At 38.0% G+C, this 26,919-nt stretch overlaps 1 protein-coding gene across 4 annotated transcripts in view; it reads right to left on the minus strand.

Annotated features, from left to right (window-relative positions):
* rptor (regulatory associated protein of MTOR, complex 1) overlaps positions 1–26,919 on the minus strand; it is a 214,629-nt gene that overhangs the window by 83,182 nt on the left and 104,528 nt on the right. For all 4 annotated transcript variants that reach the window (XM_015375832.1, XM_015375830.1, XM_015375831.1 and 1 more), the window contains exons 10-16: positions 24,318–24,462; positions 15,195–15,270; positions 12,644–12,745; positions 7,314–7,397; positions 4,599–4,709; positions 2,084–2,158; positions 1,030–1,095 (exon numbers count right to left, since the gene is read on the minus strand). In XM_015375832.1, coding sequence (XP_015231318.1) covers positions 1,030–1,095; positions 2,084–2,158; positions 4,599–4,709; positions 7,314–7,397; positions 12,644–12,745; positions 15,195–15,270; positions 24,318–24,462 — 659 coding nt within the window. The remainder of the gene's footprint in view (positions 1–1,029; positions 1,096–2,083; positions 2,159–4,598; positions 4,710–7,313; positions 7,398–12,643; positions 12,746–15,194; positions 15,271–24,317; positions 24,463–26,919) is intronic.

Raw genomic sequence — 26,919 nt, forward strand, 5'->3', positions numbered from 1 at the left:
ATTGTTTTTATTTTAAAACAATATTAAAGGTTACAGATTATTTATCTTATATCTTCATTATATGGTATATTATATTATCTAGCTCTCCTAGAGTTTTTACCATTAGATTGTTGTTTCTTATGTAATTTTGTGACATACAATAAACAAAACAAGGCATTTAAAAACAGTTTAATAAACAGTCAGTAGGCTTACTAAAAAAAATAATTATTAGCTTAGCCAAAAAAAAAAACTTAATTAAATGTAATTGTGGTTATAATACAATTTGCCACTGCTAAGCTTTCTGAAGGTCTTTGCACAGTAAAAAAACAAAACAAAAAAAAAAACTTGTTTTCAGCTTTAAATCCTTCAATTTCCTGTTTAACATTAGAAATAAACAAGAAAATGAAGAAAGGGAGCAAGAATATAGTCTCTCTGTAATGTCATGATCATCTATTATTTACAGAAACCAGCAGGAGACGAGGGGAGCGCTCGGTTTACAGAGAAATATCCATGAAGGATTGGCGTTTCTGAGCCTGACGGCACGTACATGTTCTTTGATTTGTCACATTTATAAAATGGAATATCAGAGACGGGCACATGAGTGGAAATAAATGACTCCAATAACAACCACAACTAGACAGAAATATAACTAATATTTCCTTTCAGGAATTGTTTGGGCGTCTTGGTGTACTCGGTGAAATGATGAGCTACAATATCCCGACATTTCGCCGTTGGGTATTTGATGAGCAGCAGACATAAAAGGCTTCTGGGATTGCGCGCAGGAGGCTGGGGCAGAAGGAAGTGACTCACTAGTGATAAAGTGTCACCACATAGGTGGCTGGGGCCGAAACGGAGGCTGCAGAAGTAACTGCTTCCGACAATACTGTCACATAAGCAATATCTACTGGATATATACAACAGGTGAGAGGGATGACAGCTGCCGCTTAGAGAAGCCTGTTTCCTAGTTAAAGAAGTGAATTAATAATTTGTCATGGACTTCTTCTGGAGGTCAGTTTGGAGCCACACATGTAAAGTCAAGCTGGTTCCTACCTGCCCTGTGTTGTAACTGTTGACGATGACGGCTAAGATGAAGACGGCCATGGTTCGATGTTCAGCCTGAAAGAAGGAAAACCATCTCTCAGCTCCAACATGGTACGAGGGGCGTTCAACAAGTAGTGCCCCTGATACACTTCCAGATGTTTGATCCAGCTGAAATTTTGCATGTGACGTTATTTGAATCTCTATAGATTAAGTAGCAATTTACAGCTGTGAACTATTTGTGGTTTCTGACTTACAGGTGTTTGAACTGAGTAAAGCATGAATGGAGCCTGTTGCGTGTCGAGCAATGAGCCGGTTTATCTATTGGAAAGGACTCACACCACAGGAGACTTTTGATTAAATTAAAGTAACTTGTGGTTGTGAGGCCCGTTATATGACCTTGCGAAATGTTTTACAAGGTTATATTATGAGACATTATCACTATAGGTTACTTTCATTAGAACAAAAGTCGCCCGTTTTCTCCCGTAAATCAGAAACCACAATAAGTTCAGAGCTGTAATTTGCTATTAAATCTACAGAGATTTAAAATACTTAACATGCAAAGTTTCAGCTTGATCAAACATTTGGAAGTAGGCCAGGGGCATTACTTATTAAACGGCCCTCGTAGGTAGGGCTGAGCAATATGGCTGGAAAATGTATCGCAATATGAGCCTTTCATGTCAATCGATACTCATTATTGAGCAACTTTTTTGTTTTCCAATTTCTAATGAGCACCAGCGGAGATTGGACGGACTAAAACTGTTACCCTAACCTTATTTAAAGGTAACTTTTAAAAAGAGGTCAGCCAAAGCACCAACCTTGTTATCTTTTCTGTTAAGAGTTTAAAGGCTAAATCCTTTCCTCTGTCTACATCCCCCAGAATGCTTTGCAGTTCTGGGTCAGAGTTCAGTAAAATTATAGGAAATTCTTTTGGAAGTATTGTTTTATGGTTATTGATCAGGGGTCTATTGCGATACATATTATTGCTTTATTGCCCAACCCTAATAATTTAACAGCTTTGCATCACTTGAAACCGGAACAATCACATTATTCACTTTATACTTACAGGCATGTAACTGTCAGCTAACACAGACAGGAAGTACTTGTGTCCATTGTCTTTCACCAGGTCAGCTTGACATGACTGTAATGATGGAGAGAAGAGCTGAGAGGTTTCACTCGTCATTCAGAGTTAGCCTTATTATTATCTTTCCCCCAGGAGAGAAACTCTTAACACTGTGGCTGACAAAAAAAAAAAAAAAAAGCTATTATGAAATCACAACCCTTTAAAAAGAGCTGATATGAAGCAATTTGTAGATTTGCACCTTGGAGTTTTCCAAAAAACACAAAATATAACAGTAAGTTTTCTAATAATCTACACAAACTGAAGCTGGAGTCACTTTCAATTCATGAATTTTGTACTAAATTGTGTACTGTGTACTCAATATCTTCTGTTCAAAATGAGCTCTAATTCTGCCTCCGACCTTTTTGTGTTACATGAGCTTGGTAAAAAAAAACTTATATTGACAAAGAGAACAATCACAAAGCTAAAATTTCATTTAAGCCCACTGGAAAAATGATCTAGAAACAAATAAACATTTCTTAAATTAAGTGTATTTATCCTTAATTTGAGTAGGTAAATGAGATAGTTTGCCAGTGGAATGAGTATTTTTACTCTTAAAATAAGATATTTAGATAATATGCACTTGAAATAAGATAATGTAATTGCTTTTTCTTAGTTTAAGTGTAAATTGTCTTGTTCCATTGGCAAGCGGTCTCTTTTACCTCCTCAATCCAAAAAACAAATGCACTTATTTTAAGTAAAAATGACTTCTCTAGATTTCGATTTTTTTCCAGTGCCCACTTAGAGATTGCTTTGCTCTTTACACTTCAAGAAAGGAAGCTCCCGCGTATCGAGAAGGACGCACTCCTCCATATTGCACATATGGATCTGATTCTACATGAGGCAGATGTATGTAGATAGAATGAAAAATAAAATCCCTTGCATTCTCTTTATGTATGAGCAACAGGGAAGAATAACCATGGACTGTGGCTCATAGAGTTTAAAATATAGAAGAATCATTCTGAATTGAACACATTATTTGGAAAGTGACCAATAAACAACATAAATAAATATATGAACAAAATAAATAAATCAGTTCTTGATACTCAGTGAAAACTTTGGAATTTTCTGCTTAGAGAAAATCTTTCTCACCCTCTTAAACTAACCGATAACCAGGCTGAAACTCATGGTTTAGGCGCCTAAAGCTTGCATAATAACAGGCAATTCTGCATTTTGTGAGGAAACGGTCCCAACTGCATGATGGGATGGCCATATGAGCAAAAATGAGAACACCACCACAATCCTCTGATGTCAAGGAATTTGGGAAGTTCTGGAAATCATAAGGCACCTCATGGAATAACTTATAGAGTAGTGGTTGCATGACAGAAACCTAAAATCCTCATCATCATCTTTATTTGTAGAGCGCTTTAAAAGAGCTACAGCTGAAAACAAAGTGCTGAACATAGCTAAAGATAATAAAACACAATAAAATAATAAAATACAGCATAACTATATAAAATAAGGCAATAATATGAATTTGCTTAAGCTAAATAAACAACCTCAAAACAACTAAGTCCTGCCAGTGTTAAAAGCCAGTGAATAAAAGTAAGTCTTGAGCCGTGTTTTAAAATTCTGCAGGGAATAAAACATTCAGAATACCTTTAAAGATAAAAAATCAATAATCACATAAACAAATTTGGTATTCAGACCTTTTTTAGGCTCCAAAATAGCTATTTATAGTAACACTAATAAAGATTTTGATAATAAACAATGTTAATAAGGATGTAGAACATTTATTGGTAACAGTTACTGTTAAAAGATGTGGATTGTCTTGGTTTCAACATCATGAAACTGTAATTTTTACCTGCAGCTGATTTTTCATTAGTTTAACAAAGCAACAATATCAATAAATATATAAAAACTATACTATATAATTATACTATATAAAACATATATAAAATATCCTCTTTTTATCATTCAGATGGTTTGTTATTGGCAAGAGTTGTAGGGGAAAACAGAATGCCATGCTTAGACTCTAAGGCCTTAAAAGTTTTGTGCCGTTTCTTACGTGGTGCCACTTCTTACCCTAAGTTTTCTAACAAGAATATTGCTGTGTTGATACTTTAGCCCTAAAGCATTCAGTCATTGTTAATTAAATATAAGCCCAACTGAAGTAAAAGACCTCCCTCCTGCTTCCATCCATCGCTGTTATGTTTTACTCATCCAGAGGGAGGCTGTGAGGAAGCTGGCAAAATGCTTTTACTGGACAATTATGGAGCAACTCTATTATCTCTATGAAGCTGTCAGAAAAATAAATTCCTCTACAGTCACTATGCTGATTAAACATTGATTAAACAACATTTTATATGCAACCCTAACTTCTTTATTTTTTCATAAATTTCAATTTGAAGCTGATTCCAAGTGTTCTGCTTATATTAATATGAAAGTGAACCAACTAAAGAATTGAATAAAACAAGAGCAAAATACTTATCTGTGTGTGTGAGTGTTTTACAGTACTTACACTGTCAACGGCCAGGATTTTAGCCCAGATGAACACCAGCAGCGGCCGCAGCTCCCTGGCTGAACTCTGGAGCAGCTTTAACACATATGGGAAGATCCCCACAGAAAGAGCCTGCAAAACAAAAACAAACTCAGCGCCAGTGTTTACGGGGCAGGGAAAAATGCAGACATGTAAGGAAAGAATAAAGGTTTTATATTATAACATCAATAATGGGAGATTATTGTTAATAATTATCAAAGGGAAAAAATACACAAAAGATCTAAATTACAAAGCATTTTGAGTCGATTTAATGTAATAAAAGTAAAGGTAAAAGTTCCTGCTTCCCATCATTAGAAGAAAAAAGTTAACGTGTTCTTCTCAGCAAAAAAAGAGTAGAGGTTTTTTATGACTTATCTAGTTCTATGAAACATAATATCATTAAAGTTATTAACTCTTCGTGTAAACTTATTGGAGCAGCTGCCACTCTTTGTTCATCAAATAATTGGATTCCCTCTAACGTGTGACTCACTGTTCATTCCCTCTGAATAGAAGGTAAGCTTTATTATTTACTAGAGGGAGTAAATATGACTATAAATTCTAAACTAAAGGTAGTTTATTTAACCGACAGGTGTTTGTAGGGGTATGAGAAAAAAATCGGTGTGGTGATATATTGTGATTTCATGTCTGCCCAATATAATATCAATCTTTTAGTTCCTAATATGGATTCATTTTTATTTTCTTTTATTTAAAACAATGAGCTACTTCTGCCCTGCCAATAGATAGATAGGGCCGTGGAGCCCATTTGCTGTGTGCTGCAGCACTATTTCTGTAGTTGAGGCAGTCACAGTAGAAGATGTGGACTGACTCAAACCCCAAACAACATGGATTCTTTTCAACATATACAGCACATGCTTTTTTTTAATCAATAGATTTCATTTTTGATAGCTGGGAAAAATATCACAATATATAGTGATATTGCACTATCTTGATAATATCGCATCATTAACCAAGTGTCGTGACACGTATGGTATCGCAACAAGCCAATACTCACCACTAGGTGTTTGTTTATGCCCTTTTAGGAAATGTTTGAGCATCAGATTATAAAACAAAATACGCCACTAGATCAAGATAACGTGAGTAAATAGGATACTTGATTTGATTTTTTTTCTAAAACCCTTCATACTTCAAGTGACAGTCCTTTCCACTTTGCAAAGTTAGTGTTTTATTGCAGATTTCCAAATCTCTCAGATTATTTAGATATATTCCATAAAAATACAGTTATCACCATCGTGACCTGCATGTTGTTAGGATTATTTTTATCATCCATGTCTGTGCTTGTTAAACCCAAATACAGCCTGCCTTTTAAACCAGTTTTTTTTTACATTGTCCCCTTGATTTTACATTATTACATCATTTTTCTACTCACCCATATTAGTTTTGTGTCATTTGGAGCTGTTCTGGAAATATTCGGTTTTGTTATATCCAGGTAACCTCTTCCTATGGGCAACGAGTTGAAGGCACAAACTGAACTGTTCATAATTTATTCTTTATGGTTTATTCTTTACGCCAGTATTCAAAACATTTAGGTGAATCACTGTCCCCCAGACATCCGCGGTTATATTTTTTATATTTATATCTTTTCAAAACAAAGCAGAGTATGACGTCATCAGCGCGCGCCGGACTGGAGTTGTGACAGGCAGCCCGGGCCACAGGCGGCTACGCCCTACCCCTTCTATTTGTTCGGCTAGCTAATCTGAATCGTTCAATTCCATTTCGACAGAGAGATCATGTGTGGTAGCAGCACTAGACATCTTCCAGGCATGTGAGTAAAACTAGCAGCAGTTCAGCGGACAGGATGAATGAATGGTAGCCGGCGCACGCGGATGATGTCATACACACTCTGCTTTGTTTTTCAAAAATATAAATATAAAAAAAATATAACCATTGATGTCTGGGGGACAGTGATTCTCCTTCATGTTATGAATGCTGGCGTACCATAAAGAATAAATTATGAACAGTTTAGTTTGTGCCTTCAAGTCGTTGCCCATAGGAAGACGTTACGTGGATATAACCTAACTGAATATTTCCAGAACAGCTCCAAATGACACAAAACTAATATGGGTGAGTAAAACATGATGTAATAACTTAAAATCAAGGGGCCAATGTAAAAAAAAAAACGTGTTCCCCTTTAAGTGTCAAGAGTTGTGATTTCAAATGCAGTTTATCTAATTAGGACAGTAAAAAGTAATCATCTTCAATATGTACATCAAGATTTGGGAATGAAATAGTTGTCCTTGTTCTAAAACCACTACAGTACCTAATATCTAGATATAGCTCGAACCAGTGAAGCCTCCTTATGTACAATTATATCTATGATGTAATGATGTGATGATGTGGCAGGGTGTGACACTGGAAATGTATAAAATGCTTTAACTGGTATTCTCAGCCGACTTTCTGAAGAAGTGAGTCTGGTGGTAATTGCTGGCATCTATAAATTATGACAATGTATGATGGATGGTGACAATTTCTGTCAAAATCTGCTGTCATGCATCATAGTAATTTAATACATAAATGTTTGTTCCAAGTGATCAATTCTCAGGAAAGAATCGGGGAGAGAAAGCTTAAAGATGTAAACATAGAACTTTACTTTACAACTGTAATGATATTCAGGATTTGACTCTTCCATAAATTCACCCAGCAGTGTCTAAATATAAAAAAAAAAAGAGATGAACGGACCAGACTGACAGCCCAAGGTCCCAAATCCAGAAACCGTCCGAGCAGGTCCAGAGCCCTCAGCCGATGCACTTGACTGAGAAGGACCTGAAAGAGAGCAAGAGAGAGCGAGAAAACGCTTGTCAGGGGTGTGCCTTCAAAAATGGAAGGAAGTCTGAGATTAAAGGAAGAATGAACAGCAGGGAAAAGGGCAGAGAGGGTTGAGTGAAACAGGTGGCGCTTCCACCACCTCTGCTGCCATTACATGCCAGATCCAGAGCCATTACATGCCTATGTGGGCAGCTATGTGCTTCCTCTTGGCTGCCATTTTTTAAAGGCTAACAGTGTTATTAGTGTGTGACACCATCTGAATGGCTGCTGTATCTTACCTGTGCTGATATAATGAAATACTGACGCCAACTGGGAATAACTTCCATAGCTGTAGTGGACACAGTGGGCTAATTATAGGATGCATATGGCAGGTGCTAAAAATACACAAATGCTTATGTTTGCTAAGATTATGCAGTGAAGCACTAAAACCCCGTGTGAAGGCAGGACACCGGACCAGCTCAACGTGACTGTCACAGTGTGCGTGGGAACGAGCATATGGAGGACCGCAGACTCACACAAGCATCTCCACCTACACACGGTACAAGAACAGAGTCCTTAGGGGGACGTCGGCCTGCGAGCGTGACCATACAAACAGGGGGGAGGCTGGGGGAAGACCGAACCCGTGGCTGCCTACAGTTCTTATGGGGAGCGTGGGAATGTGGTGTATTTGAACGTGACGCAGGTGCCGCAGAAAAGCCACAGGGCAACAACCCAATCCGAACCTCTCCCCCTGGTGCAAGCATAGAGCTGACTAAATCCATATCTTTCTCACGTTCTCATCATCACCGAGTGCATTGGGTGTGCATTATTCATAAAGTAGAAGGCCTGGAAGGGATGGAAATAAAATCCCAGATCAACGCAGCAACATAACAGAGAACGTGAGTGTGTTTTTACCTCCTCGCATCTTCACCTCTGTTTTACACCTGTGAGTAAGCAGTCCCTCCTATCACCCTGTGTGTCTGAGCATTAGAGCGAATCATTTTGCCGGGCTTTGCAAAAGTATTCGCGCTCCATGAACTGCATCACGTTTTGTCAAATTCCTACTGCAAACTTCTTAGCTCTTTATTCAAAAGTAGAAAAGTAGAAGGTAAAGCAACCCATCTGTAGCAACTGAGAAGCACCAAAATATAATAAACTGGCCTTTAATGTAATCCAATACAATTGGATTCAAATCTGTAAATAAAGGTTTGCTAGAAAAATGAGTGAACAAATTGCATCATTTGAATTAAAAAAACAACGTGGAAAGTTCTGGAGAAGGTGGGCATTTAAGAATAGTTTATAAAACAGAGTGGAAATAAAAAAGTGTTTTATTTTTAATATCATCACGCATCGTATGTTGCAATGCCCTCTTTTCCAAATTGTTTGGATCCCTACTTTAAACCAAGACATGGCCACCCCTGTAAACTGACAAGAAGTGCAAGAAAAGGTCAATCAGAGAAGCGTTATGGTGAACATAGCATAAACCTAGAAGAAAACCTGTTAAAGGCTGCAAAAAAAAAAAAAAAGTTCAGATTGGGAAAGAGCTGCATCGTTCAGCAGGGCATGAGTTAGAATGACAGGGTTGCTCCTGTAACTTGCATTAAAGATGGGGGGGAATAATTACTGATTCAGCAGGGGTAAAACTCTCCAGCTACAGCTTAAAACCATATCTGCTTTTTCCTTCCACTTCCCGATCATGCATAGATTTGATTTGGTCTACCAGTTTATATCCTAATACTGTGTGCTGCAGCTGCAAAATGCTAAAAAAATTTAAGGCTTTATGTGCATCGTGTTGCTTAATAACGATAATCGCATGTAGAGGAACAAATAGGTGTGAATTCTTCTTTGTTACCAAAACACAGAAATCCTGTAATCCCTTTACACAATCTGCTAATCCTTTTAGATGAAATGGCTGTTGTCAAGACAACGCAGCTTTTCCAACCTCCTCAGATGTGTTGGTTGCTCATTTTACTAAAGAGCATTATTGATGGTTTATTCTTTTTTGCCTGCTTTGTGTCAATCATTCATCCTTTAAATGGAATGTGAGAATACTTTGACATCAACTCATAAACCCTAAAGAAATGTAAATACATCTATGTGTTAAAGTGCACAGGCTTGTCCTGTCATGTCAGACACCTTAAGTACCCTTCAGATCTTTTTTCTTATGACAGTAGAAAGCTGCAGGAAGATGCACAATCTGAAAGGCTACTGCAGCTGTTTCCCTGTCGTTCCAAAACAAGCAAACGCACACTGTCCACATGCTTTCAATCATGCTGCCTTTTTCCTTGGCTTTTAACGGGTCTCGATGGGCCCCGCTGTATGGATGTGCCTCTGCTAGCAGCGCGCTGACTCAGCAGGAAATTACCATTCAGCACGGACAGCTCCATGCTGCTACTACGATGTGATATAATGCCACACTGCCAGCGTACCACCCTGTGGGGAAGATGGCGGCAGAGGTGGGAGGACGAGAACACGGCATCAGAGTGCAGCCCTCCCCCCAAAATGTAACATCTCAAGCAAGCACAGCAGCAGCCACTGACATGGGTTTAGCTATAGGGCTGTAATACAGGAAATTGGCCCGAAAGTCCTGAACTGAACTTCCATCAAAGATTGTCATGCTCCTGAGGTAAGAGGTGGAAAAAAAGAGAATGCCTGATGTAATAAATTATAATAAATTAAGACTCAGGTCTCAGCATAAGAAGAAGTCCCTGTAGCAGTAATATTCCAGGTGCAATCCTGGCAGATGATTGGTGAGTTTAATCAAGATGCTATTGCTTCATAATGGAAAATAAAGCCCTTTCTGTGCAACCTGCATCACCCATAGTTTTACATTTCAGGAATTGCCAACAGCAACACATTATGCAGTTAGAGTGGGTTTAAAGATATAGTTCACATAATGGGGAAGGCTTTGATTCGGAGAAGTCATGGGTAAAAGTCAACAAAAACTTATTAGTCAGGCCAAAATCAAGATTTCCATCATTTTTTTTCTTGTATCAAACTTTTGTTTGTGTTTTTTTTTTATTCTAAAGTAATTTTCTAACACAAAATATACAGATTCAGTGACAAATCTGTTCAGAAAGGGGGAATAACCGATTTCAAATGCACTGATTTTGCATGCTTTAGAGAAGGGGTCAGAAAACATGGTGCTTGCGGGCCCTCGAGGACCACATGGTACCTTCAGCCATCTTTTGAAAACAGTAGAAGTCTCCAGTGGGCTCAGTTTGAAACTTATTTTATTTTGTTGCTCTTCTTTTTTAATCATATTTGCATTTATAGATATTTCATAGCAAAACATCTAAAGGAACATTATACATTAAAAAAAAAGTACCCATGAAGTAGCCCTCTGCCTTAAAAAGGTCAGTGAACCCTGCTTCAGAGGACTGCAGGCTTGACTAGCACATATAACTGTAATCTGGAGCAATAGTTAATCAGAATATTATATTTAATCCTACAGGATGTCACCAACAACTGTTTCTGATAGTAACAGCTTTCCAGATAAAAATGCTCTTTTGGTTCTGACTGAATACAATGTGCTCTATCTCAGGCTGAGATTATGCTCCAAGCTGTAAATCTATCCACTGCTTCTCTTTTTATCTGCAGACGCATGCTCTCCTCACTTTCTCAGTGTCTAAAAGAAATCAAGCATTCAGTGAACTTGTAGAAAAGTTTTAACAACTGATTTCTAAGCCATCCCACTCTTGTGTATGCACACATGTTGGATGTTATGCATGCAAATGAAGTGCCTTAATATGATCATTGCACAAGTGCTAATTATGAAAACAGATTAAATAAAGCCAGAAGTAGAGAAAGTTAACTGAATCAAGCACATAACAGAAAGCACAGCAAAGATCCTCTTCCGGTAACTAACTGATGGATACGTTTGTTTGTTTTGATGATCATTAGTAATCAATTCATGGTTTCCAAGGTTTGAAGACGTTTCAATTCCCCTCCAGGAAGCTTTCTCAATTCAATTGTCTGGATCCGCAGTGAGTTTGAGGCTTTATATAGACTATCACAGGTTACTGTGTGATTCTAAAAGATACTCATGAGGACCTAGTCAATAAAAGTGGAACAATATTGTGAAAAGTATGATATAGCAATGTTGGTAGTTTGAAGAAAGAACCGATGCAATAAAATTTCATAGACTCTTCTTTTTCTTTTCAAACCATGCATCACCCTTTGTTCTTTTCAGCTTCGATTATAAACTAATGTACCTAAATCGGCATGTATAGAGCTAAATATTGATAACAAGGCTGAAGCCTGCAGTATAATTCAATGTATAGCATTAATCTCTTAATTCCACTTTACTTGGTACTAATCCCAATGCTTGTAGGCATCATTAACTAGTGATGTACTCTATCTACAGTTTCAAACAGACTATTAGGAGATTTTAGAATGACACCACCTGTGGGGGGGGGGGGGGGGGGGGTTGACACAAGTATTTTTTAATATAACTAACTTGTTTGACCCATCAATCACAGACCTGATTCAGATATTTTATAAAGTGAACATGTCAGGAGTGACAGCGGTGACAGTCAATCACACACAAAAAAAGAGGGTTGACCAATAAGGAGCTTGTTGGTGGTCTAAGCTCAGGGACGCGGGCTTTAATTTGACCGCAGTTTTCTGCATGATCCTAGTGCTCGACAAATGTCTGCGTACTGTAGGATAGCAATGTTTTTGGACAGTAAAAAGTGCAGGGGACCAAAAGAGACGTTTGAAAATGTGCAGGGGTTAAGTCGCCTTCCCAAAATTAAATCCATGGTATGGAATGACTTATCTTAAGAATTATTTGTTGTCTTTTTGTTTTGTTTTTTTAAATCAACACATACATTTTTTTTATGCATTTAAGATAGATTTTTCTACAGTTGAAAAGACAGAAGAATAAAAAAAGGATGAAAAATAAAAAGAAAGATGAAGAAAAAGCATATAAGGGCTGTAGAAAATGATGGAAGAGTGAAAGAAGGTAGGACACAAGAAAGCAAGGAAGAAAGCGAGGACATAAGGAACACAAGCAAAGGAGTTCATAAAATAAATAAATAAATATTTTAGATAGGTCGATAGATGGAAGTAATAAAGAAAGAATACTGACCAATTTGAAATCTTTGTAGTTTGTTTAGATTGGACATAAAATATTAAAGCAAAAAAAGCGAAACATAAAAAAAACTAGCATAAATTTTACTTTGATGTTAATCTGTGTGCAGATCATGTCTGGGCTAAAGCATGAGTATAAAACATTATGACGTGTTTGTGTGTGTGCATACCTGCAGAACTATAGGGAGCTGTTCAGGAGGGTTTCTGTTCTCCACACCCATAGTCAACCACACCTGAAACGCAGTGAGCTGTTCTGCGAAGAATGGACTGTGCTGTGGACACAAACAGCAGATGTAACAGATGTTAGAGATTCGCACAGAGCTGACTCTCAAACACACACAGCCACTCCGCGGCGACTAGCTCATCATTTCATAAAGGGTCCAACATAATGAGCTGAGAGATGACACTGCACTGCAGTAACAACATAAATCCCGATCAATCACACTCAGCTTCCCGTCCCTCTGCCCGATTGGCTGCTGGCTGCACGTTATTTGATCATGCTGCGAGGTGAAATTACAGCAGGAATTATGCAATCGTTTGGTTCACTGATGGATGTTGAGGAGGGAAATAGCAGCGCTGCAAAGGATTGATGGATTCATTCATGAATAATCGTAGCCGGAGAAAAATACTCCCTGAAACCCTGACCTTTTCATTGGTGTGTGGTTTTTACAGGGAATGCTGCGTAGATGGCATCTTAAAGATAATCTGTTTATAGGACTAACAGAAAAAATAGATGAAGTAGTTTGGAAAAAAGCCCTACCCTCTTTATCCATTTCACCAACTATAACTTGTCAAAAACACAGAGTAAACATACAAACTGCTAGTCAGCAAATAATTCAAGGGTTTAAATGCTGTAATGTCAGAAGACTTTTCCAAAATGTATTGAAAAGGATAAATAGTGTTTTGACATTATTTTAAAGATAAATGTAAAGAATAAATGTTTCAAATTATCAAAAATTGATATCTATCAGGGGTGTAAACAGGCTTAGGAATAACTTTAGGTTGCAATTTCTAGAATTAAAAATGTAAAATAAATTAGTATGGCCTGAAGTAGTGGAAAATTTTAAGTAATGTACTGAGCTTTCCATTTAAAATTACTTATTTCTATTAATATTTTCTGACTTGCCTCATAGTCCTCTTAGTGTGGGTAATGGCCCAAATTTCTAATTTTGAGAAAAAAATACAAAGGCTTAACCAAATCGGGTCGAGAGTCGTCAAAGCTGCTCTTGACACGCATCTCACCTTAATGTAGACAAGCATCAAAATTAGGCAGCAGAAGCTTTTTTGCTGCTTCTAACGCTTGCGGTCCGAACGTAGCATAAGTGTCAGCCTGTGCAGATGTTTTTCTGTATTAATATAATTCTAATATACATTTTTCTGACAGCCTCAAAATGTTTAAATACGCAATGAATCTCTCTGGCATTGTCCTCATTTGCGGTGGATTTTTTTGGATGCAAGTTTGCGCCTGATATTCAAAAGTACTAAAAAAGCTGCAAAAGTGTGAGAGTGAGTTTTAGATTTAGATAATTGCTTTGTATCTGGTAAATGTTTTAATTTACATATCCATCACCCAAGAATTTGTGAAATTTGGTCATTAGAATATGATCTGCATAGTGATAAAGGCACAAGTTTATTAATAAGTTTGCACGCACCATCTGCTGAACTTTACACCTTCTTTGAAGATCTTCTCTGTGTGTAAAAAACATGTTTTAAGAAATTCAGCCCCTAAGACATAAACGTATCTTTCCACAGGGCCAAGGTAAGTTTGAAAGTGTTTTACATTCTGAGAATTATTAGTATTAAAAACTGTCTTAATCGAATGAAAGTTTCTTTGAAGATCAACAATAAAGTCTGTTCAAAATTTAAGCAAAAATAAAAAAAAGACATTTTGGAGATTTTTGGTTTATTTTGTAGATGCTTTGGTTTGATTTGACTATATGCATTTTTAGCACCAATTTTAAAAAAGCACCAAAAAAATAATGCGCATAGCCAAAGAACAGCAGACTACTCTATTTCTGAATCCAACACAGAGCGGGAAGCTCTGCTTTAACATTCCTCAGGGGCTTAATTATGATGCTGGTAAGTGTTTTCATTCTGAGTACCAGGAAGGCAAACTACCCCCAGGGGAGCCATGGAGAAGAAGCTCACCTCTGAGGGCAAGGTTGGTTGGGGGTTGGTGGTGGTGGGGGGGGGATTAAAGGGCCAAAACACAGGTAGCAACTCTGTGATCCATCCAGAATCAAAATGAGTCGATCAAGATATATGAGCTCATCATCAGCTCAATAAGCCTCTTGCAGCATGTTTTCATTGAACTCAGCATCTCTATCAGAGTCCCCTGCCATGTCAGTAAATATAACAATAAACACACTGGTGGCTGAAAGTGCAGGGCCAGTGGTTTCAGAAAACCGTTTTTTATTTGACACACGCTTGAGTTATAAGAGCTGACATTTTACAATGTTATCCCCTGAGAATGTGTGAGTATGAGTAATTATTAGAGAAGGTGTTGGTGCTGAAGGGAGGAAAGCTGCAAAGCAATCGAGAACAGTTTGGTGTTCATGGACATCAGCAGAGGACAGAAGCCATCCATCAAGGCTCAACGTCCTGTGATCACAGACATTCTCATTGTCGCTTATAAAAACAGCGGCAACGGGATTTGTTCACGTTTTAAAAGTGTGAGAGTGCTGGTTTATCCCTCAACTACATGTGTGTGTGCACACTTACTCTGAAGGCGGTGCCCTCCTCGATGATGGTAGGCAGCTGAGAAAGGCAGATGTCCACGGCCAAGTCCCAGGCTTGCCTGCAGAGAATTAGCACAGAGACCAAAGAATTACATCATCCTCAAAAACAACCAGAATCAAGTAGCAGAATAACACATAGAAAAGTTTATCCTGTATTAAAATAAGTTTTACCACAACAAAGAATTATAAAACGATGACGCAGTAAATAAAACATATTAATGGCAGTAATGATGAAAATAATTACCGGTAGGTGTTTATTGCGCATTTGTGGCAATAACATCCTACCTCAATAGGAAATAATTAAAAGAATACAAGAGAAGAGTAATAAGGTGCTTGTAATAAATATTTTATTTTCAGTAAAACTAAAATGATGCAGTAATGATGCATGTGTTGAAGGGTTTATGCATATAAGCTTTCTTAAAATGTATATTAATAAAGCAGAGTCATGTTTAAAAATGAAAAGAATTACCCCTTTATGCATTACTTATGATTATATATAAAACTGATTGGATGCAAACATATTATAGACTCTTTAGACCACCTGGGTTTGAAAATAGCATTTTATCCAGGTCTAATGTATGAATCAAAAGGTATTTCATTTACCTCGATCACATCTTGTCAAATACAGCTACATTGATTTTTAGATTGTATGTCAGTGCAGGTCAACACCAGGACTAAGGTGGCGTTTATAACCGTACATTCAAATCCATTTTTCTCAGACCAGATAGTCCCTCCTGTATTGTTCTCCGCGTGCTTTAGATTCCCATCCAATGGGTCTTGCAGAGGGCAGTGAGGAGCCTTTAATCCCCCCCTGCTATACACCAGCTCTCCTCCCATGGTCATCATTTTTAATTCATGGAGTTATGCAACCCACATCAAACCTTATCACAGCTTCTCTTTTCTCCCTTTCTGTCCGTCTCCTCGAGTCTCCACTTTTCAGCTCCTTCTTCTTGCAGAAAATTAAACTCGCAGCCTCGGTGGGGCTTTTTCCTCTTGGTTAGCATGAGTTAGAGGTTGATTCATGCTCCCAGTCGACGCACAGCGATGTAATGCGATGCTGAATGAGTGACGCCAAGTTCACTCTGTCTGAGACTCTTTCTACTACTCAAATGGCTTTTCCCATTATTCCAGTGTAATATAATAGAGCTGCATTCCTAGTTGACAGCAAAGAGCAAAACATGTAATGGACTCCCTGATGAATGTGCAACATGAAAACATTTAAAGGTGGCTTGATGTGGGGCATTTCTGTCCGCAGCAGCACAAAGAGTTAGCGCTTTTGTTAAAACTTTGAGAGAGAAAAGCTGAGTGCATTTCTTGGAGGAGATGCTGCTCTTCAAACGGCCTTCTTTAGCTACATACAATGCTGTTGTACCTAAACTAGACCTAATTAGGTCTACAGCGATAAAACTCAACTGAAGTTGGGAGGGAAGTAACAGAAAAGTACTCCTAAATGTCAAACATGGTGCTGGCAATGTAGTTCTCTGGTGCTTTTTAGGAAGTGGACAACTTGCAGCGATTGACGGGAGCCATTGTCTCTGCTCTATGGTAAAAAACCCAAAAGAAAGAGGAGAAACTTAAAAGTTTAAAAGCACTAGGATCATGCAGTGGAACAATCATCTAAAGTGGATTGCAGAAAGTAAAAAAAAAAACACTGGATTTTAATCTGGCTTAGATGCTGAAGATATCCCTAAGCAGCCTGTTTATGCATACTTGTGTTATGCTGCCCTGAATTCAAAAAGTTAAATGATCTAAAGCATTTAAATGAGAGCAACAAAAAAAGTGGAAAATCTGTTAGGTTCCAAAAACTTTAAAAAGCCTGTAAACTCTCTGTATAGTTTTAAATTTTCTTTTTTTGGAATGCCTGTAAACTTTTTTCATATACAGTTTCTTAATAACAGTAAAATAGAAGGTATGACCAAAAGCTCATACAAAGCAAGCACTTCTTAACGTGCACCTAATGTGTACTTTTCCAAATCAGGTACGAAAACACTACATAGGTTTCCTAACTTGATCTGAAGCTCTGCAGAAAAAACATTTTCAATGCACAGATCGATTCTTGCTGGTATGTATGGAACCCATCATGATAGAGGCAAACACCATGTTATCAGGAAGAATGCACTCTAAAGATGGAAGCTGTCCCAAGTTTAACATGACACCGTTAACTCGCTCGCAAGAACGAAAAAGTGACTCATCACCACAGCTCGTGTGTGTGTTCAGCGTGAAATGGAGGGACAGCCAACAGCAGGGCAGTGTAGGGGAGCATTTGGCGGCTGACTAAGCTCTTTTCTCCGGTTGCCCGCAGAGAGTGGTGCAACAACATCCACCAATATAAAACGGACACTCTACTGGCATTGAAACGGCTCGCAAGGGAGTAATCAGCCGTAGGCTCATTTGCCTTACGCCATTCTGCTGCATTTGAATAACAATAGCTGTTTGTGTTGTGACACTAACATGAATCAGCAAGCCCTTAAAGTACTTATTCCCCCCCTCTCCATTCTCCCCGGCCCAGTACATGCTGGCCCAAACTTTTATTTTCCTACTTGCCTTTTATCTGTAGCACTTACAATCTTTATTGCCCTCCCAGTTTGGTTTTCTGCACTCCTAAAACACTCTTGAGTCGTTACTCTATCCTGCTTAATACTGCATGTGGTGTTGTGAAATCCCAATTTGTTGGGCCACAAACACTGAAAAGCAGCCGCAATCTCAGCTAATGGGGATGAACTAGTGAGAAAGAAAGACTACAGCGTTATCAAGGAGTAAAGAGCAGTATTTGTTACAGGAAGACATGCCAGGTGGTTACACAACGAGCCTCTCGCGGAGGCTTTGCCAACACAAGCCAGATAATGAGTGGGAGAAGCAGAGGAAGGCATTTTTAGAAATCGATGTGGAGGGGGGAAAAAAAGATGGTGAGATGTTTGTTTAACTAAAGAAAGATGGATGATAAGGTAATTGTTCTTACTCAGTGCAAAGCAGCAGGGCTTTATAAACACGTGTGTTAATGAGGAAACATGCTGGAAAAATCAAGCGGCAAAAGAAACCTGTTGCTGAGAAAACCAATGGAGGTAAAGCCTTTTTTGGAAATACAGCAGGACAACACAAACGCAAAAGCGCAGATTCTTAGATAAAATACATGTTGCGGTTTTTAACATCAGTGAAAGCTGTTTTTTTTTTTATGAAATCATAAAAATATTTGAAAAGCTTGGAAGGTTTACTTAAATGCAACATCAAACTGGGTCACCAGCTGATTACAAGAGGCATTGTTTAAATACTCTGAATGCATTCCCTTCAAAATCATATATGCATATTCCCCAGGTACAGAGTAATCTGTCCCTTTACTTAAAATAAACAACAAGCACAGTTTAATGTCTGGAATAGGCATTTCATATTTCATAATAAACACTAAATAAGTTGCCCATAGTACAGTACTTGTATATGATGGACATAAAACAGAAGGTTCTGCGCAGGTGATTTGAGAACAACTCCTAAACCAAGGCTGCAGGAGCAGATTACTGTAATGCTGTTCTCACACTATGGGCCGGATTTATCAAAGGTTTCCGTGTATAAAAACGTGAGCTATTTCACTGCGCACGCTAAAAAATGTACAAACTGATCTATCAACAGCGTGCTAAAAGGATTTGGTCTTTAAAACGTGCTAAATAGCGCCTCTTATCCATTTAGTACTTTTTCTGCAATGAATATGCAATTTGGGGCGTTTACACGCAAACGTGCGTCTTGTGGGAGGAGAACATGTAAATATATTAATTTAGCACTCGCAAAGTGATTTATCAAACCTGAAAGCAATTTTGCTAACGGTATCTGACTCTATATTTAACACGTTTCAAAAGAAGGTGCAAATGGTCTGTATGCGTAATTGCGCACACATGGCAGCGGTTATTGTCGCAAGAAGGAGACATCGAAATGAAGCAAGGAGACGCAGAGAACGCATTTTTTCACTCCGTGTGAATATTTTTGGAATGAATGAGGAAACGATCATCAAAACATTTTGTTTATCCAGCATTGCCATTTTGGAGCTGCAATTCCAGTGATTTGCTCCTCACAGAACGTCAGCTGTACTTGTTCCTCAATGCTGGTCAGAGGCATCTCATCTACTGTGCCCCCTCCTCTTTTGTTCGCAGATGTTTTGTTATATGCCAGTTTTTCTTTGGTTCGCCTTCTAATATCCTGGTATCTTCTTTTTACTTCATCCACTGTTCGCAAGGTTTCACCAACAGCGTTTACTTTATTACAGATTTGTTCACATATAGTGTTCCTCTGTGTGACAGGCACACTTCTTTGCTGTAGCTCACTTAAATGTTTGTTGGCTTCATCCACCAATACCTCCATTTCCATGGGGTCAAATTTCCTTTTGCGCCTTCTGCTGTCCAAACTCGCCATGCCGCAAACCACAAAACGCGCAAAACCATCATTTAAATAGGGCGTTCCTACCAATTTTCTTTTCCTTTTGTGTTTCTTCGTTTGATCATAACACAAATCATGGAAGAATAAAACCAGGGCTGCAAGTAACAATTATTTTGCTAATCGATTAATCTGCAGATTATTTTTTCAATTAACAATCGGATAGAAAAAGTTTCCACAAAGATATGTTTCTACAGAAATTAAACCAGGTGAAATTTTAATGTTTCCCCTTGAGGAGTTCTGGGTAGAGCATATTGACAGAGGAAAATGTGTTTTTTAATAATGACCAATATGTTACAGATTTTACAGGATCCTATTAAGTTCTAAATTAACAGAAAAACGAATGCATTGCTTCAAAGAAGTTAATCTATAAAATACACTATGCAATAAAGTTTAAAAAACTGGCATTGTCCAAATCATGTATAATTCTGGAAAACACTGAAAAACTAGTTCTAAATCAAACTTCCCAGAATGGTGCAGACTGTTCAGGAGCGGGACAAAGTGAGATAGGTATTCTAGATGTGCTTACATACAGCCATGCCCAGGCTGGGGTTGTTCTGCTGACAACACAGAGGTGACTGAAGGAAACTAAGGGTAATCTGTTCAGAAACTATTCTTAAATAGAAGGGAACCACTACTGAAATTTACCCGAGAACCATTAACTTTCCTTCAGCTTATTGGGTCACTGTGTTTGAGAGGGCAAACACAACTATCAAGTCATTTGAGGGTCACAAATAGGTCATGCGAAAGCAATGCATGCTAAAAACAGCAACCACACTCCAACAGAATGGCTTAGGCAGAAAATAACAGTATTTCAATGGTCTAGGTGAAGTCAAGACCTCAGTCGAGGAGCACTACCTCAACATACAGGGAAATCAGAAGGCTGAGTGCGTTAATATTACTTCACTAAGATGCATTAAGACTCCTACGATAAAACCAAAAGACAGTTAGAGCAACTTTCTGATGCAAAACAAACTAAGCAAAAACTACATTTTGGATCCACTTTTTTTGCAAAATGTTAAAAGAATTCCAGCTCAACTTCTTTTAAACAAATACTGACAGAGTATAACCTAAAAGGCAGTGAGAGCAATTTCTTCTATCTGAAATGGAAAAAAAGCTTAAGCTAAGAAAGAAGTTTACCCTCTGACTACCACAAGTCTTCTGTTTCCATCTACTACTTTTGGTTTTTTGGTAATTATCATCTCTGTAAAATACGTTTTTCCTGCTAAGGCAGCAACACCTTGTACATTCAAGATCTAAAAAAGATGTAAAGAAAGTATGTGAAGAATCTGCATATGCTTGAAAGCAGAAACATAATAAAAAACACCTACACACATTGGCTTAGAGCTGCAAACCAGTACCTATTAAAGGAAGTGTTGTGGGAATTAACTTTGTTTTTTTTACATGTAATGTATACTCAGAGCAACTCCAGAAGGCTGTGTTTACATGTTGTTTGCTAATAGATCCATGGTTTTAAATGAAGGATAGGGCTCCAATGTACTGTAAGTTTTTGACATAAAGTATCTGTCGCATCACTGCTGGACAAACAGCAGCAAAATCTACAACAGAAGCTATTGATTTTTTCATGTCACCTGAATTTTGTTGAGTCAGGAACAAACAAAAGCATGAGAACAGCAACTTCCCTGTGACAAGAGCCCATTTGGGATCATGTTTCCTCAAAAACATCCCCTAAACCTCCCTTTTAAAGATCACCTTTGAAGTTACCACAATATGTGTGTGCACTTGTTTATGTTACTTATAGGACAGTTTTTGGTATTATTTACTAACCTTCCGAGGACCAACACTTTTTCCTCTTTCTACCCACAAAGTGAGGCCCATTTGTTGTAAAGTGATAACCTAACGAGTTATTTTGGCATTTGTTAGGCTTAGGATAATTGTCAGGATTAGGGCATAGAAAGGCTTTAAAAGTACTGACAATCCATAGAAGTTAATAGGAGTAAACACAAAATCCTCAGTTTATATAGCAGGACAAGGATGTGTGTGTTTGAGTGGCCAAGTATTTGTAACCTTGTGGATATGGTGCAAGTCCAATTTCCCCCAAGCATATTGTAGGAAGGTTTAAGACGAAGGTGTGAATTCAATTTAGGTTAGGTATCGGTTGGTAATGTTAGGGTTAGTGAAAGGGTCTGGGTTAGAGTATAGAAATGTATAAAAGCCATCCCAAGTTCATGTCTAATGACTTGATGCAATATGGTACATCCCTCAGACAGCCAACGTTTTAACCACAATGAATAATAATCTGAACTTAATTGTATTGTTTGACAACCAGAAACAAGCGGCCCTGATTTAGCCTAACTGACTTGGAATCTCTGTCTTTTTCTTAAATGCCTTTGGACAACTTGTTGAAATTTACACTCTCTAGAACAGGGATCTCCAAAACTTCACCCTTCATGAGCTACGTGAGTTTAATTTAACAAAAACCAACGTGAGCTACTTATGTTCAGAAAAAAATTATTTTGTTGCCGTTTTTGCCTGAACTAAATTTATTTTGTATTCTTCTAAATTTCTGTTCACAAAATAGATTCGGAACTTAACACATGGTGGACCATGCTTTTTTTTTTATGGATGATTTACTCACAGGTTATCCACTGGTTACCATCTGAAATCACAACTAAAGAACCAAACAAGTATATCATTGAAATGACAAGTAGCTAATTCAGTGTGATGACCGGCACTGCATATTGTCAACTAGAGATGATTATTTTGGAGTGCAGCCAATCAGGTTCACTCTAATAGACTCATGCAAGAGTTCATCAGTCAGTCTTGTCCTTTGATTGGATTTGAGAACATTCATGTCAGAAAAAGCAGACACAACCAGGTAAGTAGACCTAAATAAAGCACACATTTTAAATGTCAACTCATAGAGATTTTTGAATTCATTTGGCTCAACGAGTCTTCAGAAATTAGCACATCCATGAACGGATTTGCCAGAAATGTCACACAAATCTGTCTGAAAACTATTGCCCAAGCTTTGCCAGAAAATCACAAAATGTTTTAACATTTACAGCACTGGCTGCACCTGGGTTACTCTCACACATGTTCAACACAGAGGGAAAGTGTTACAACATTTTGATTTTAACTTGCTGAATGCACAATGTCTGTTTGGGAGCTCAATGGGCTGACAGACCTGATCATGTCAGACACATGCTTGTCCTTGCCTTGTAACTCCATATTGAGTTGGTTGATTTTATCCGTCACATCGCTGAGAAAGGTGAGATCAAGAAGCCGCTCTGCATTCATTAATAGAGTTGCATCTTCTCCTCTACTCTCCGTAAAAGTCTTAATTTCTCTCAGCAAAGAGAGAAAGCATTGCAGTATCTTATCCGGACATAACCATCTCACGTCCGTGTGAAAGAGGAGATCCTTGTGGTATGCAGGGCACTTTTCCAGTAACAACTTGAAGCTCTGGTGCTTCTTGGCCTTAGCTCGAATGGAGTTTAAAATCTTCTCAACGGGTCCCATTAAGTGTTCAAAATCAAGAACTTAAGCACAGATCTCTTGTTGGTGTATAACGCAGTGATAGTTCAGAACTTAGGGAAAGTCAGAGTTTGCCTTGCAGTGTGCTGTAAGAGTGCTGTCCTGTCATAGGATTTTACTTTGTAGTCCTCAAACTGGAGCAGGGCAATGTCAGGACTCCTGTAACCAAGCTAGGTTAAGGCTGTGTCCAAATGTCCACCCTAATCACTTCACAGTGGTTACGCCATTTTAAATGAATGTCCAAATGTCTAGTGGATGAAAAAGTAGTGGACTTGAAATTTTCCACAATACCCCTTGAAAAGTAGTGATCATCCATAATTCCTTAACAAGCAGATATATCCCATAATGCTTTGTGAGGAGAGCTCTCCTCGCAAAGCTTTATGGGATTTGTTGTCACTGTGGCCTGAAAATAAAAACAAAATGCACAGGCACCGTGCGGTGGGGCGGAGTCACATTACCAATTAGTGAAAATTAGTGATCATCTGTCTGAACGGTCAGCTACCCGAGTTCACCAGAAGTCCCCCATTTAGTCCCTGCTCTATATAGTGATTGAGGGATATAGGGGTTAGGGCAGACATTCGGACACAGCCAAAGAGTGCAGTGCAGCTATTTGATCGACAGCTGGTTGACAAATAGATAGTTTGTACATAAGGGGAGATCATATTGACTTAATGAGCTTTGATAGGACAAAAGTGCGCCTCTAAAGATAGTGATAGCTTTATAGACCTGGCACTAGACTAATTTAACTAAATTGAACTATTTATGTTACTAATTTTACTATTTTGAACAATATGCTTAGTAACAGATGTTTGATTTGTCCCAAACAAATCAAACATAAAAAATTAAAACAGTGTAAGAAGCAGTTTTCTTTTAATAAGCAATCCCTTAACATTCAGAAACATTTGCCTCTAGGCAAGCTTCACTGTTTTGTCTCTTCCTAATATCCGAGTTGATTTTCAAAATATCCAGTCATTAAATGTATCTACAGTTACATGAAGAAAATTGCACCATGTGTGCTAATTAAGAATATGTTGGAAACTCTTCTCAGCCTTTAATTGCTCTCTGTCTTCAAAAACAGCTGGGCCTTAAGGGTGGCTCGTTTCTTTCCTCTAACCTCCAGCTCTACAAAAGCCACCGACATCTGTGCATCTGTGTTCCTGTGCCAGGAGCTCTGTTTGTGAGAGTGTCTTACCACATGGCATGCATGTAAGTTGGGGGGAGACGGGGGCTGCTGACTGGTGTACAGTTGTACGACCTCATTATCCTTTCTGCCAGCAGGAAATTGCGGAACAAGCTGGCCACCAGCAAGTCCTGACGAAACAACTTCTGGAACAGATCTAAAGTTGGGGATGAAGAAAATAGAAAGGATTCATTATGCTGCATATATAAGAAGGGCACAAAGTGAATTAGATTAACCTATATGTTGGAATAAAAGAGGAAAATGGGGCATTCTATAGGTGAACTAAGACATAATACTAGGACAAAGTGAACCATTTTGAAACAATCTGGCTAGTTCGAGTGCTTGCCTCCAGTATGTAAAAGACCTTGCAATGCTACTTTTGTTAAGTTGGGTCCTTAATTATGTCCTCTTGTTGCAGCTCAGATAAACAACAGAGTTGCTCTGGTTGGATTGCAGTGTCAGAGCAAATTTGTTCCACTGACTGGAATGATGTAGGGGACTCACACAGTCACAATACACATTTAAAAGGAAACATTCATTAAGAGACACACATTCTTCTAACAATGTGACATTAATCAGTTTTCTTCTCTTCTGTTCATTTAGGATGATCAAAATAATTTATTTAAAAATTTCTAGAAATATGAGGATAATATCATCACAATCCATAAGGCTTTAATCCAGCTCAAGAGACAGTGATGAATACGACATGGTTTTGTAAGCTAATGATCAATACATATAAACTTCTTCATTGTAAATATTTTATAAAAAAAAAAAAAAAAAACTGCAACAACAAAAGGTTATTAGACAGGTTCTGTTGATAGATATATAAAAATCAGCCACACACACCCACCAGCACACAAACACTGTGTATAGCTGTCTTGCTATCTTTATCCTATTAAGCATCCACTAATTTACCTCAACTTTAATTTACTTTAATGGAGCCAGGCCAATCCCCTGACACCATTTCTGGCTGCTGATAATGATTTCACTGTTAGTTTGTGTGTGAGATTTCATAAGGGACTATGAACATGTTGTTGGTGTCAGGCTGCTGAAGTGTGCAAGGGTGTGTGATTTTGCATTAGGTGTATGCCGTGCCTTCATTACAGGGATTCTCTCTAAAGTGAGCTGCTTCATTAACAGCAGAGCCCCGAGGCTCTAAAAGGCTTTGGCAGCCATCATCATTGTCACAATGCTGTTCTAGATGGAATACAGTTGGCCTTGTGGGAGTCCCAGAGTTTGATTTTGTGGATTTGTGTTTAATATGCGGAGTAGGAGAAACCAGATCATCTGTGTATGAATGTGTTGTGAATACAAAATCTAGACGCATGTCAAAAAATGTGTGTCGCAGTGTTTTTACCAGAGAAATCTCTAGTTGCAGCATGGTGTGTTGGCTGACAAACACTGGCTGAAGCGATATCCTCAATTACAGAGCGAAGAAATCTGCACAATTAATCTCCATTTTGAAGAGCTGACCTACACAAACTGCTCTTCTGGTATTTTATATCAACATCCTCTTGATTTTAGCCACCTGGGATGTTCTGGTGCTCCTATAGTGCTGCTGATGCGTAAAAACTGCTGCTTTTTATTTTAGCTGCCCCACTTTGGACTCTCTCAGAGCTAAACCACAGGGGATATTTCATTTTCCATCATTGCCAAGATATGTTTAAATTAGGATCTTAGTATATTTCTGACGTCTTTGAAAGCTCATCGCCTCCCCTCACCAACTTAGATGAACGATTTTGAGACTAATTTATTAAAACATAATCTTTTTCAAAAAAGGAGCTTATTTTCATATTCCCACAATTGTTTACGGTGGTCACAGTAAAGCACAACAATACGTAAAAATACATTATAAAAACTGCATTATTTAAATTCCCAATGGAGACAAAGAAAGATAATTTGTTTTTCTGTTTTTTTTTATTTCTTCGCTGTTCCTGTTTACATGTGTACCTCACAGCAGGGGTTGTTTTTATGATGTTAACCAGAACAGAAAGGAAGCATCTCTGGGGAGGAATCATGAGACATGAAATCATCCCAAACATTGATTTTTATGAATAATCACCCTAAAAGTACAAATCTTTTGACTAGGCTGCAATATACCGAGAGGAACTTAACTAAAACCTTACACTTCAATTATTACAGTATTTACCCAGAGGACAGAAAGCTTATTGAGGATTGAAAGAAACAAGAAAACACTTAAATGAAGGACAGGAAGAGTGAAGGAATGATGACAAGGAAGAAAGTGCCAAGGGAAAAAACAAGGATGTAGGGAGGAAAAATGTGTGGAAAAGCATAAGGAAGAGAGGGATCTAAAAAAGGTCAAAAGAAAAGAAGGAAGCAAAGAAAAAGGAAGAAAGGCTACAAGAAGGAAATATATTTTTAATTCTGTTTTACTGAATCTGTTCTTTTGATTGGCATCAAAATTAAGATTAGCCTGCAATGTATTGTTGAAGCCTGCAGGAAAATTGCTGGCATAAGATTGACCAAAGCGAACTTTATAATTCCAGGTCCTTAAAGTAGGCTAGAATCAATATAGCTGATCCGAGCTTTCCTCTGTGGGTAAAATTCCTCATTTTATTAACCAAAAAAGAGATAAAAAAAAAAAAAAAAAAAA

The sequence above is a fragment of the Cyprinodon variegatus genome, unplaced genomic scaffold, assembly GCF_000732505.1.
Source record: "Cyprinodon variegatus isolate N-32 unplaced genomic scaffold, C_variegatus-1.0 Scaffold126, whole genome shotgun sequence".
In the NCBI taxonomy this organism is placed as follows: Eukaryota; Metazoa; Chordata; class Actinopteri; order Cyprinodontiformes; family Cyprinodontidae; genus Cyprinodon; species Cyprinodon variegatus.